We start from the raw sequence: 12,965 nt of genomic DNA on the forward strand, positions 1-12,965 counted from the left end.
AGGAACCTCGCAAGGGATAAGAAGGGAGTGCCAACGAGGACAGGTCTGGTCGAAAGGTTAGTTTTGTTATACCCGATACTCAAAATGAGTATTGGGGTATATTAGATTTGTGGTAAAAGTGGATGTGTGTAACGTCCAGAAGGAATCGTTTCCGACCCCATAAAGTATATATATTCTTGATCAGCATCAATAGCCGAGTCGATTGGGCCCTGTCTGTCTGTCTGTCCGTCTGTCCGTCTGTCCGTCCGTCCGTCTGTCCGTCTGTCCGTCCCCTTCAGCGCCTAGTGCTCAAAGACTATAAGAGCTAGAGCAACGATGTTTTGGATCCAGACTTCTGTGATATGTCACTGCTACAAAAATATTTCAAAACTTCGCCCCGCCCACTTCCACCCCCACAAAGGACGAAAATCTGTGGCATCCACAATTTTAAAGATATGAGAAAACCAAAAACGTAGAATTGTAGAGAATGACCATATATATCAGATTGCTAAATCTGGATCAGATCAGACCATTTTTATAGCCAAAAGGAACAAATCAATTTGCACTGGCTACGCAGCACCCGACGTCACGCTCAGACTGATTTTCTGTCTCTCTCGCACGCACTCTTTGTCGTGTCGTTTAATATAAGCGGCGTCTGCCGGAGGAGAGCCATACTGACTAAGTATCGGGTATAAATGTAGAGTTGCGGTATCCGCAGCAACTCACAACGTTCCCCCTCGTTTTTATTAGTATTTGTTTTTGTCGTCATAATCTAGGTTATTAATTAATATTGTTAAAAATAGGTAAATAAGAAAATATAATATGAATATAATATGAAAGTTAAAGTGTAGCTATGAGTGAATCGAAAACGGTAGTTGGTTGGGACGAGAGCGAGAAGAATTCAAAAAGTGCCGCCCATGGAAGGGAGGAACCTCGCAAGGGATAAGAAGGGAGTGCCAACGAGGACAGGTCTGGTCGAAAGGTTAGTTTTGTTATACCCGATACTCAAAATGAGTATTGGGGTATATTAGATTTGTGGTAAAAGTGGATGTGTGTAACGTCCAGAAGGAATCGTTTCCGACCCCATAAAGTATATATATTCTTGATCAGCATCAATAGCCGAGTCGATTGGGCCCTGTCTGTCTGTCTGTCCGTCTGTCCGTCTGTCCGTCTGTCCGTCCGTCCGTCTGTCCGTCCCCTTCAGCGCCTATTGCTCAAAGACTATAAGAGCTAGAGCAACGATGTTTTGGATCCAGACTTCTGTGATATGTCACTGCTACAAAAATATTTCAAAACTTCGCCCCGCCCACTTCCGCCCCCACAAAGGACGAAAATCTGTGGCATCCACAATTTTAAAGATATGAGAAAACCAAAAACGTAGAATTGTAGAGAATGACCATATCTTTAAGACTGCGGAATCTGAATTGGATCGTATTATTATTATCGCCAGCATCAAGAAAACAATTTCATTTTTTCTCGCCCTGTCTCTCTCTAACACACACGTAGCATAGGCGGCTTTGCTTAGAGTAAAACATTAGCGCCTAGATCTCAGAGACTACAAAAGCTAGAGCAACCAAATTTGGTATCCACACTCCTAATATATCGGACCGAGACGAGTTTGTTTCAAAATTTCGCCACACCCCCTTCCGCCCCCGCAAAGGACGAAAATCTGGGGATATTCAAAAATCTCAGAGACTATTAAGGCTAGAGTAATCAAATTTGGTATCCGCACTCCTGTTAGATCTTACTATAAAACGTGTATCTCACAATTTCGCCCCACCCCCTTCCGCCCACACAAAGGACGAAAATCTGTGGCATCCACAATTTTAAAGATATGAGAAAACCAAAAACGTAGAATTGTAGAGAATGACCATATCTTTAAGACTGCGGAATCTGAATTGGATCGTATTATTATTATCGCCAGCATCAAGAAAACAATTTCATTTTTTCTCGCCCTGTCTCTCTCTAACACACACGTAGCATAGGCGGCTTTGCTTAGAGTAAAACATTAGCGCCTAGATCTCAGAGACTACAAAAGCTAGAGCAACCAAATTTGGTATCCACACTCCTAATATATCGGACCGAGACGAGTTTGTTTCAAAATTTCGCCACACCCCCTTCCGCCCCCGCAAAGGACGAAAATCTGGGGATATTCAAAAATCTCAGAGACTATTAAGGCTAGAGTAATCAAATTTGGTATCCGCACTCCTGTTAGATCTTACTATAAAACGTATATCTCAAAATGTCGCCCCACCCCCTTCCGCCCCCACACGGAAGAAAATCTGTTGCATCCATAATATTGAGGATACGAGAAAACTAAAAACGCAGAATCATAGATAATGATCATATATATCAGATTGCTGAATCTGGATCAGATCAGATCATTTTTATAGCCAATAGGAACAAATCAATTTGCAGTGGCTACGCAGCGCCCGACGTCACGCTCAGACTGATTTTCTGTCTCTCTCGCACGCACTCTTTGTCGTGTCGTTCAATATTAGCGGCGTCTGCCGGAGCAGAGCCATACTGACTTAGTATCGGGTATAACCGTAGAGTTGCGGTGTCCGCAGCAACTCACAACGTTCCCCCTCGTTTTATTATTTGAAGTAGTGTAGTTAACATAGGCGAATAGGCGGGAAGGGGTCGGTCCCCCGAGGCATAGCCCGGGAAGCCTGATTTAAAATGGAGGTCGGCAGGTATCCAGAGTTCGCAAATTATCGACCGAGCACCCCCTTGGCCATGCATCCCTCGGCATATACGAGTAACAGTGTCACCTTGGCTTGGCGTAATTTAACTTTTTTCTTCGCTCCGCCAGCATCCTGGCACAGACATGACTGTACCAGGACCTGTTTCCAGCCGCCCTCACGGGGTGAATATAGTCGCACTTCCCCCGGTGTGTACAGTTACGTCGGGTGACGGTTCGCTCGCAACCCTCTGTATCCTAGGGGTTTAGGGCACAGACAGTCTCGGGTACAGGGGTAGAGAGACTGTTGAGAAAGTGAAAAAAAATATTATTAAACAAATTTAAAACTGTTAACATAAAAAAAATAAAAATTAAATAGTCCGTAACTACTTTTTTATATTCTTCATGATGAATTCATATGATTAGAATTAAAGATATTTTGCAGATCACATTTGCTTCTTTAAAGTCTATCAGATAATTTAATTAATAGGTAAAACTATAAAAAACATAAACTAAAGCAGGAGGCCAGGGGACATATTTGGTGCTCGCCATATAGACTTCTTGGACATTTCGCAGATGTTGTTGTTATTCACCTCTTAGTAGACACAAAAATCGCGCAAATCTAGATTTTTAATTTTGTGATGGACCTATTTCAGGCTGAGGTAAGCTCAGTCCCGTCCAGGGGTCAATCCACAAGAAATTTGTAGAAATGGGATGGAACCTTAAGGGCGGCGTCAGGGGGGCGGCCTGTCGTAGAGAGGTGGATCGGGGCTAGAATGGGCGTCGCTCGTCGTGTATACGAAACGGCTGCGTAGACTCGGGGTGGCGTGGCGTCGGTGCCTCGACTTATTGGGGTGAACTTACGCAATCGGGGGTTTTTACTTTGATAATTCGACACTTTTTTGTAATTCTTGGCGGTTTAAATGAACTTATTTTAATTGGTCGCCAATGTCTTCTTGTGAGTTCCGGGTACCGCGTCTGTACTCCGGACCGGGTCTCTGCGTAAGTTTTTGGTACCACGTCCGTACTTTGAGCCGGGTTTCTGCGTAAGTTGCCCTTTGGTTCTCGTCGCCGTCTTTTTATAGGCCCGTATTGCTGGGTCGGCGGGTTTGACAAATGCACTTCCGCGTCGGGGTGCACTTTGCCGTTCTTGGTGATCGTCGCAGATTTTCACGGCGTCGACTTTCCTCCGTCGATGAACCCGGAAGACCGCACTTGGCCGATGGCTTGGCCTGGAGTGGGGAAAGTTCGCGTGACCTGATGTCTTTGGTCATCGTTATGGAGTTGGCGCGTGTTGATCGGTGGTTGCGTGCGGAGAGGGGGCGTTGGTTGTGAGGTGCGGTGCGATGCGCTCATTATAGGTCGGGGGACGGATTGTATCGAACCCTTTTAGGTTCGTTACACCCTTTCTTCCCCGGCGAGAGTTACGAAGACTCGTGCGTTGGGTGCGCGGCGGTGGATGAATCTTTGACTGAGGGTTGCTGGCTCGGACGACTTCGTCTTCTCTTAGTGAGAGTGCACTTATCGATGTGGGCCAGCGCTGCGGCTATTTAAACCATTCTTTGGGGCTGTACTTGCGGAGCGCGCTCTTCTTTTCGCTTCCGTGTTGCACCGGGGGTGCGTTTTGGGATCGCCTGCCGCTTTGCTATCATCTCGTTTCTTGCCCCGTCGGCGGGTCTGCGTTGGGGTTTCCGCGTTCTCTTCGCTTCGTCAGCGGGTTTGTGGGGCGCGCGGTCGTGAGCGTTACGTTACTTCTCTCGCTGGCGTCAGCGCTGTTCGATTAATTGGTGGTCGCGCGGTTCGCTGCGCTTGCATTCTCGGCGGTATTATGCCATCGGGCTCGTTTTTTTGCCGGTACTGTCTTTGGCCGGGTGTCCCGGGTTTTGCTGACTCAGCGGTGCCGTGGTTGGGGCGTCGGGTTGAGGTCTCGTTGCTTTCTTCGTCGATGTCAGCATTCTCGAGTAGGTCAGTGGGTTCTTCGGACTCGTGATTGTGGAACTCTCTCAGGTCGTTGATATTGGCGGTTTTGTGTTTTCGGCTTTCGCAGTGTTGTAATTTGGCGATGTTTGGCGATGGAAAACTCTTGACCCGGTAGGGGCCGTCGAACTTCGGGGCTAGCTTTGAAGCAAAGCCCTCGGCGGCGTTTGAGAGGTGGTGTTGGCGTAGTAGTACCAGTGATCCGACGGCGGGGCGCCATAGTCGCCGGCGGAGGTTGTAATGTCTCCCTTGTTCTTGACTGGCTCTCTGGATGTTGTTCCGGACGATGGCGAATACTTCTTTCAGCCTCGTCGCTTTGCTGGTGGCCGTCTCTGGCGTACTCCCTGTCCCGGGCGTGACTTCGTCGTAGAGGGCGCCGGGGAGTCGGGGCTCTCTTCCTTGCAGGAGGAAGGCGGGGCTGAATCCGGTCGTCTCAGAGACGCTGGAGTTGATCGCCAATGTCATCTCGGGTAGGAGCTCGTCCCATGTATTCTGGTGGTCGTCGACGTACTGGGCGATCATCGTTTTCACAGTCCGATTGGCTGTCTCCGTCGGGTTTTCTTGGGGGCAATACGGGGCTGTGCGTTGCAGCTCCACGCCTGCGCTTTGCATGAATGTTCTGAACGATCGGCTGGTGAACTGGGTTCCGTTGTCGCAGACGAATAGTTTCGGTACGCCGAAGCTGCTCAGTATTCGTTCTCTGAAGGCTCGTTCGAGGTTCGCCGTTGTCGCTTTCTTGAGGGGTACCAGTTCGACCCACTTGGAGAAGGTGTCGAAGAATACCAGTAAGATGGTGTTCCCGTGCTTGGACCGGGGTAATGGTCCGACGAAGTCGGCACACAGGGTGGCGAAGGGTTCTTCGGCCTTGCGTGTGAGCATCCTGCCCACGGCCTTGCGCTGCGTGGCTTTGAACTTCTGACAGCTTACGCAGCTCTGCACGTACCGTCGCACGTCTCGGTGTAGTCCTGGCCAGTAGTATCGTTGTGTTGTCCTCAGGATGGTTTTCCGGACGCCAAGGTGTCCTGCCGTTGGTTCGTCATGGCATTCGCGGAGTACTCTCGTCCGGCCGTTTTTGGGCACGCATAGTTTCCACGGTATGTGGTCGTCGTCGTCGGCTCCATGTCCTAGATAGCGGTATAGCTGCCCATTTTCGTACGTGTAGTCTGGGTACTTCTGGGGTTCGTCTTGGACTTGTTGGATCCTTTGTTTAAGCCAGGTACATGGTGTGTCGTCTTCCTCAATGCGGGAGAGGGTCTCCAGTGGTTGTCTTGACAGTGCGTCTGCGACTACGTTCTGGTTGCCGGCCCGATAGTGCACGTCGTATTGGTATTGCTGTAGTACGAGCGCCCATCTTGCTACTCTACCGTAAGGGCTCTCGAGGGTATTCAGCCACTTTAGTGCGAGATGATCGGTTATGACGTCGAATCGGTAGCCTTCGAGATAGCATCGCAGTTTTCGGATCGCCCAGATGACGGCGAGGCATTCCTTGTCGGTGGCCGAGTAGTTTTCTTCTGCCTTGTTGAGGCGTCGACTGATGTATGCGATGACCCGCTCTTTCCCTTCGATCTCTTGGGTGAGGACCGCGCCTACTCCAAGGTTGCTTGCGTCCGTCTGCAGGGAAAATTTGACGTTGAAGTCTGGGCAGGCGAGTACCGGTGCGGTGGTAAGCAGTGTTTTCAGCTCGTCGAAGGCGTCTTGTTGTTCTTGACCCCATGTCCATGCTTTCCCTTTCTTCAGCAGCAGTGACATTGGTTGGACTACGGTGGCAAAGTTTGGGACAAATCTGCGGTACCACCCGGCCATGCCTACGCATTGTCGTAGCTCCTTCAGGTTGGTCGGCGGCCTCAGATCCTTTACGGCTGCGATTTTGTCGGGGTCCGTGTGGATACCTTCTTCGCTGATGATGTGGCCCAGGTATTTTATTCGGCGTTGGAAGAAGGCGCACTTGTCCGTGTTGACCCGTAGGTTTGCCTTCCGCAGTCGTGCGAAAACTTCTTTCACGTTGTTCAGGTGTTCCTGGAAGCTTTTCCCGACGATGACGATGTCGTCGAGATATGCGAACGCGAATGGTTCCATGTCTGCGCCGATAACGGCGTCGAGGGTCCGTTGAAACGTGGCTCCCGCGGAGTGTAAACCGAAAGGCATTACTTTCCATTGGTATAATCCTCGGCCGGGTATCGTGAATGCCGTGGCTTCCCGGCTGTCGCGGGCCATTGGTATCTGCCAATACCCGTTTTTCAGGTCTAGGGTCGTGATGAAGTGGGCATTTCGGAGTCGCTCTAGTATGTAGTTGATCCTGGGCAGCGGGTACGCGTCCGGGATGGAACGCTCGTTTAGCTGCCGATAATCTACACACATGCGCCATCTCCCGTCCTTTTTGCGGACCAGGACGATTGGCGCGCTGTGGGGGCTCCGGGATGGTTCGATTAGGTCCTCAGCTATCAGTTGGTCCTGTTCATCGATGATCCGCCGCATGGCTGGGTTTTTCGGGTAGTACCGTTGTTTTATGGGTCGGTTGTCCCTCATGACGATGGTGTGTTCCGTTAGGCCCGTCGTCCCTCGGAGGCCCGCGAGTGTTGGCAGTTCCTCGTCTAGGAATTTCCGTATTTTCGGCGCGATGTCGGGAGGCCATGGGTCGGAGATTCGTTCCGAATCGTCCTCGGGTGGGTCGTCGATTCCTGGTTCGCAAGTGTGGTCGGGGTTCTCGGGGAGTATTGTTGTGTCGAATGCGCTTGGTGGTTCGACTTCGCGAGTGTATTCGCTTATGCTGGCGACGATGGCGGGTGCCTCGATCATGAGTAGGGGGCTCGTGTGTGTCCTGGGGAGTGCTTGCGCGACGTTGTACTCAGCGTGATGTACGAACGTGCGGGTCTCGATGGCGATTGTAGCGTTTGACCGACGGCTAGTTTGGGCGGTGAGGTTCACCGACATGGCTCCAGGCGTGGTGCTGGGCCGCATGTCGGCGCCGTACGAGGTGTTGCCCGGGAGGCGTTCCATGATGTCGGGGACGATCGATGGTGCGTCGGCTCCAGGTGCGTCGGGGTTCCGATGGGTGCCTCGTGTGGCAGTGATCGCCTTTCCCGGTTCCTGCCTGAGAGGACGCGGGAGTAGCGGGTCGGTCGGTGTCGTAGGGGTCGTTTTCGCGTCGAGGGCGGTGTCGACGCGTTCGTGGGCCAGGGTGGCGGTCGGAGGTGGTACCTCGAGCGCCTGGCTGCTGCGTGGCGGCTGTCGTTGCTGGGGCCGAATTGTCTTCTGGAGGGGCGTCCTGTGTTCCTTTCCCTTCGTTGGTGGAACCGCGTCGGTGCCCTCGGGAGACCGGCTCGCTTTCTTCGTGGCTTTGCTTAGTTTAGGGTGCCTCGTCGTGGCCACGGGTTCTGTGTTCCTTGTTCCTTGTGCTCTTGTCTCGTGTCGTGGCGGGGAATTCGTTGGCGGCGGAGGTCTCGAGTTCGTGGGTCCGGGGGCGTGTACTTGGCTAGCGGTGATCGTCGGCGTGTTTGGGGTGGGGCGTCGGGAGCCTTGGAGATGGAGGTGTGTGGCGCCACATTGTATTGTGGTTTCAATGGCGCACAGGAAATCCATCCCTATGATGGCTTGCTTTACCATATTGGGTAGTACCAAGAGTGGCATCTGTATCTCTTGTTCTTCTAGTTTGACGCGCGCTAGCAAGATCTGAGTTATCTCGCGAGCTGAGCCGTCGGCTAGGCGTATCGGGACGCAGGCAGCTCGCAGGTCGTTATCGCGGCCGAGTTTGCGGGCGAGGTCGGCGTTGATGAAGCTTCGGGACGCCCCGGTGTCGACCGTGGCTTCCGTGCGCCGTCCTCCGATGGTCACTCTCGCCATTATCCGGCCGTCATGTACTTGTAGCGGGCTCTTTAGTTTGTTGTCTGAGGAAGTGTCGTGCCCGGCTGTTCCCATGTCAGCTGGGGACGCGAGTCGTTTCCCGACGGGTCCCGGCGGCAACAGCCCACGGTGCGCGTTCCGCGCTTGCCGCATTCCCAACAGAAGAGGATCGATGGGTTGGTGCAGTCCCGAGAAACATGTCCAGCTTCTCCGCAGCGTTGACAGGCTGCATGCGGGTTGGCGATGGGGGTGGTAATCATTCGATGTGCCGCTTCCTGTGCTGGAGCGCCGGCTTGGTGCGGCTTCCTTGCGGGTTCCGAGGTGTCCCAGTGAGGTTTTCGGAATTGGGCCCGATTCGTCCCGCTTTCGTTTTGTTGTGCCGTTGGCCGCGTGTACCTGGGTGGTTGTCGAGGGGGGATGATTGTCGCTGGTACGTTTCGTTCCTGGATACTCTCGAGCTCTGTGGCCAACCTTGTTAATTGCGTCAGACCTTGAATGGCTCGCCCACCGCTTGTTTGCGGTCCCTGATCTGGTCTTCCAATTGCTCGAAGTACCGGGGAGGCAGGAAAAAGGCTAGGAATTCCTGGCGGAAATCGGCCCAAGAGTCTCTGGAGTCGGCTGGTGCGGAACCAACGGTTGCCTCGGTCGGTGAGGAGCTCTGCCATGGCTCGCGGCACGTAGTTCATGTCTACCCCGTACGAGAGGGCACGCTCTTCCAGTAGTTCGACGAACGACAGTGGGTCGTCCTGCCCGTCGAACTGGATTCCCCACTTTCGGATCCGTTCCGCCATCTGTGCGGCGTGACTGTAGTAATGACCGTCCGTGGGGCCATTTCCTCCTGCTGTCGGCAAGATCCTTCTCATGGGCGAAGGCCTTGGCTCCGGGGGCGGGGGCTTCGGTAGATCTTCGACGGTTATCGATGTCGGTGAGGTGCTGGCTTTGCCCTCCATGACTCCTGGAACTTGTAGGCTGAGTTTGGGGTCCGTCTTTCGCTTCTCTGTTAGTGCTGAGATGTCGGGCTGGGGCGATCTGGCTCGTCCTGGCGATCTGGCGTACTGCCGCTCGAGCTCTGCCAACCTGACCCAGGCATCGTGTTCGAGGGGCCCGGCGACTAGTTCGGCGAAATTTCTCCGCAAATCTTCCAAGTTACCCTCGCGGCTGAATCCGAATTCCTCCGCGAAGGACTCCAGCTCCTCTCGGCGGCGTTTGTGTATCCAGCCGGTACTCACCCCTGGGTTGGCGACGAATTCTCAAGGGTAATACCCACTGGGCTGTTCCTTGTATGGGATTCCATCGCTTCGATTGTTACTCGAGTTGGCTGTTTCGCTGGGCTTGCGCTTTTCCTTCACTAGGGCACTGTGTCGAGCTTCGCGGCTGACGCTTCGAATTTCTTCTCGGGGGTGACGGCACTGTTCGCGTTTCTCTGTCGCTGTGTCGCGCTTTCGTCTGCTCGTTGCGCAACTCTTGCCGTTGGTATTGTGCGAGGTCGGGGTTTTCTTTGGGTTGTTCTCTTGTGTTCTTCTCTAGTGGCCGTGGGGTTTTATTCCACAAACGCTCGCTGACGCTCCCTTGGGTCCCTGCTCGGGCGCCACTTGTGATGGACCTATTTCAGGCTGAGGTAAGCTCAGTCCCGTCCAGGGGTCAATCCACAAGAAATTTGTAGAAATGGGATGGAACCTTAAGGGCGGCGGCCTGTCGTAGAGAGGTGGATCGGGGCTAGAATGGGCGTCGCTCGTCGTGTATACGAAACGGCTGCGTAGACTCGGGGTGGGGTGGCGTCGGTGCCTCGACTAATTGGGGTGAACTTACGCAATCGGGGGTTTTTACTTTGATAATTCGACACTTTTTTGTAATTCTTGGCGGTTTAAATGAACTTATTTTAATTGGTCGCCAATGTCTTCTTGTGAGTTCCGGGTACCGCGTCTGTACTCCGGACCGGGTCTCTGCGTAAGTTTTTGGTACCACGTCCGTACTCTGAGCCGGGTTTCTGCGTAAGTTGCCCTTTGGTTCTCGTCGCCGTCTTTTTATAGGCCCGTATTGCTGGGTCGGCGGGTTTGACAAATGCACTTCCGCGTCGGGGTGCACTTTGCCGTTCTTGGTGATCGTCGCAGATTTTCACGGCGTCGACTTTCCTCCGTCGATGAACCCGGAAGACCGCACTTGGCCGATGGCTTGGCCTGGAGTGGGGAAAGTTCGCGTGACCTGATGTCTTTGGTCATCGTTATGGAGTTGGCGCGTGTTGATCGGTGGTTGCGTGCGGAGAGGGGGCGTTGGTTGTGAGGTGCGGTGCGATGCGCTCATTATAGGTCGGGGGACGGATTGTATCGAACCCTTTTAGGTTCGTTACAATTTTAATTTCATTTTTATTTAAATTAATGTACATGAGATATTTTCTAGAACTTCAGCTGGTCAAGTAACTCTACTCAACCAATTAATAAATACTCTTTCGCAAGCTTTGAGCATAAACCATAAACAACATTGTGACATCTTTTTGTTTTTAGTCCTATCTGGAATATTTTATATCAATTTAAAATTTAAACAGGCCAAATCTAACATTATAAAAAGGACCAACAGACATTGGTCAATATTTTGCCAATTTGTTTGCCCAAAAGAGATTTATTGTCGCCAGAAGTCTTAACCGCAAAATCGAATCCAGGATCCCCCAGCAATTGTTCAATGCTAAATTAGCTTACATTTTTTTTATATAATATAATGTATTATAATTTCATGATACGTGTCATGACTGAAAAAGTTTCGACAGATTAATTGTGGAGCTAGGGTATTCCGATTATAATCGAAGTCTAAGTTTCAAAAAAATATACCGCAAAAAAATCTCAATTTTGAATTTGAAAGCTTAATATTTTCCAGACGGTAAGCTTAAACTACAAAGTGTTGGTTCCGATTTACAGCAGCGGTACACCTAGAAAGAACAAAAATTTTGAAACATTTGTAAGGCTCAAAATCTATCATAAACTGTCGGTTTGTTTCACAGCGGAAATGTGGTGTTGCGTATTGTAATAATTCATGTTAAGGCCACAAAAAAAACCACAGCATGATTACCTAATACTTAAAATTATTTCTTGAAATAGGTTTTGGACTTGCATACTCAACAAAATTTGGCGCTGATCAATATGATCATAGTTCAGCAAATGGTGACAGTAGCCATGGCGATCTATATTTAGGCACGGTTCCAATAAATAAGTCCGGACGTCAGGATTTGTTACAGCAGACACAACTGCGTTTGGCAGGCAAGACAGCTTATCTAGGAAACGATGAGGAATTTGATGAAAATAAGTTGGCAAAAAATTTTCCTAAAAATGGGGATAAACTTAGCTCCATTTCTGACTACGCACCATATCAAAACCACAAAGAGTACAACAAGGAAAGCGAACATGATGGCACAGGATTTTATGATCCCACCTTTACCTTGGAAACTGTTGTCCCACATAAAACAGGTAGTTCAGGCAACTTCAACACAGGCGATATTCCAAAGTTTCGCAATATTGGTGCGCAGAAAAGTAGGACTGAAGTAATTGGCTCACGGGAAGGTGATCGAAAAATTAATTCACGTGGTCGTGAAAGCTTTCTTGGTGGACCCAATAATAAACAGAAACCCTTTAGAGTAAATTTGGCAGTGCTTGTCCAGGATGATCCCAGTCAAATGGTTGAAACCGTTACCAGCTGTCAGAATCACAGTGATGGGTCTAGCGAGAATACCTGCAAAAATCATGAAGATATGGTCCCCAAATTGCAAATGGATTGTGAAAAAAGTGGCGTACACGTAATGTGTCCAAGAACTTTTCGATGTATCTTTAAGTACTGGCTTTGCGACGGCGATGATGATTGTGGTGATTACTCGGATGAAACACATTGCGGAGCATACACTAACTGTACGGATGATCAATTTCAGTGCCAGAACGGCTTTTGCATTCCACGAACATGGCTCTGCGATGGTGAAAATGATTGCAAAGACTTCTCAGACGAAATGCACTGTAATCGTTCTAGCTGTACTGAAGAGCATTTCACTTGCAATGACGGATATTGCATTTCATTGGCGTTTCGGTGTGATGGCGAGCGCGATTGCAATGATAACTCAGACGAGTTTAAATGTGCGGCAGTGATTAACATCTGCCCTGAAGGCGAATTTAAGTGTCGCGGTGGTTTGGGTGGCGCTGGAGGCCCTAGCGGACAATGTATACTCAATCGTTTTCGCTGTGATGGTGATAATGATTGCGGAGATTGGAGTGATGAAGAAAATTGCCCACAAAAACCATCATTGTGTACATCAAATGAATACAAATGCTCAGATGGAACGTGCATTCCAAAACGCTGGAAATGTGATAAAGAGCAGGATTGTGATGGAGGTGAAGATGAAAATGACTGTGGGTTAGTTGAGCATTCATTGACTTGCGGATCTGACGAGTTTTCCTGCAACAATGGACGCTGCATTCTGGTAACATATTATTTCTATGTAGTTTAATCTGTA

The 12,965-nt window shown here is 50.4% G+C and overlaps 1 protein-coding gene across 6 annotated transcripts in view; it reads left to right on the forward strand.

The window, feature by feature from the left end:
• Positions 1 to 12,965, forward strand: part of LOC117186153 (low-density lipoprotein receptor-related protein 4-like) — a 115,818-nt gene that overhangs the window by 38,690 nt on the left and 64,163 nt on the right. For all 6 annotated transcript variants that reach the window (XM_033386357.1, XM_033386352.1, XM_033386353.1 and 3 more), the window contains one exon: positions 11,569 to 12,932. In XM_033386357.1, the coding sequence (XP_033242248.1) occupies positions 11,569 to 12,932 (1,364 nt within the window). The remainder of the gene's footprint in view (positions 1 to 11,568; positions 12,933 to 12,965) is intronic.

This window comes from Drosophila miranda, chromosome XR (assembly GCF_003369915.1).
Source record: "Drosophila miranda strain MSH22 chromosome XR, D.miranda_PacBio2.1, whole genome shotgun sequence".
In the NCBI taxonomy this organism is placed as follows: Eukaryota; Metazoa; Arthropoda; class Insecta; order Diptera; family Drosophilidae; genus Drosophila; species Drosophila miranda.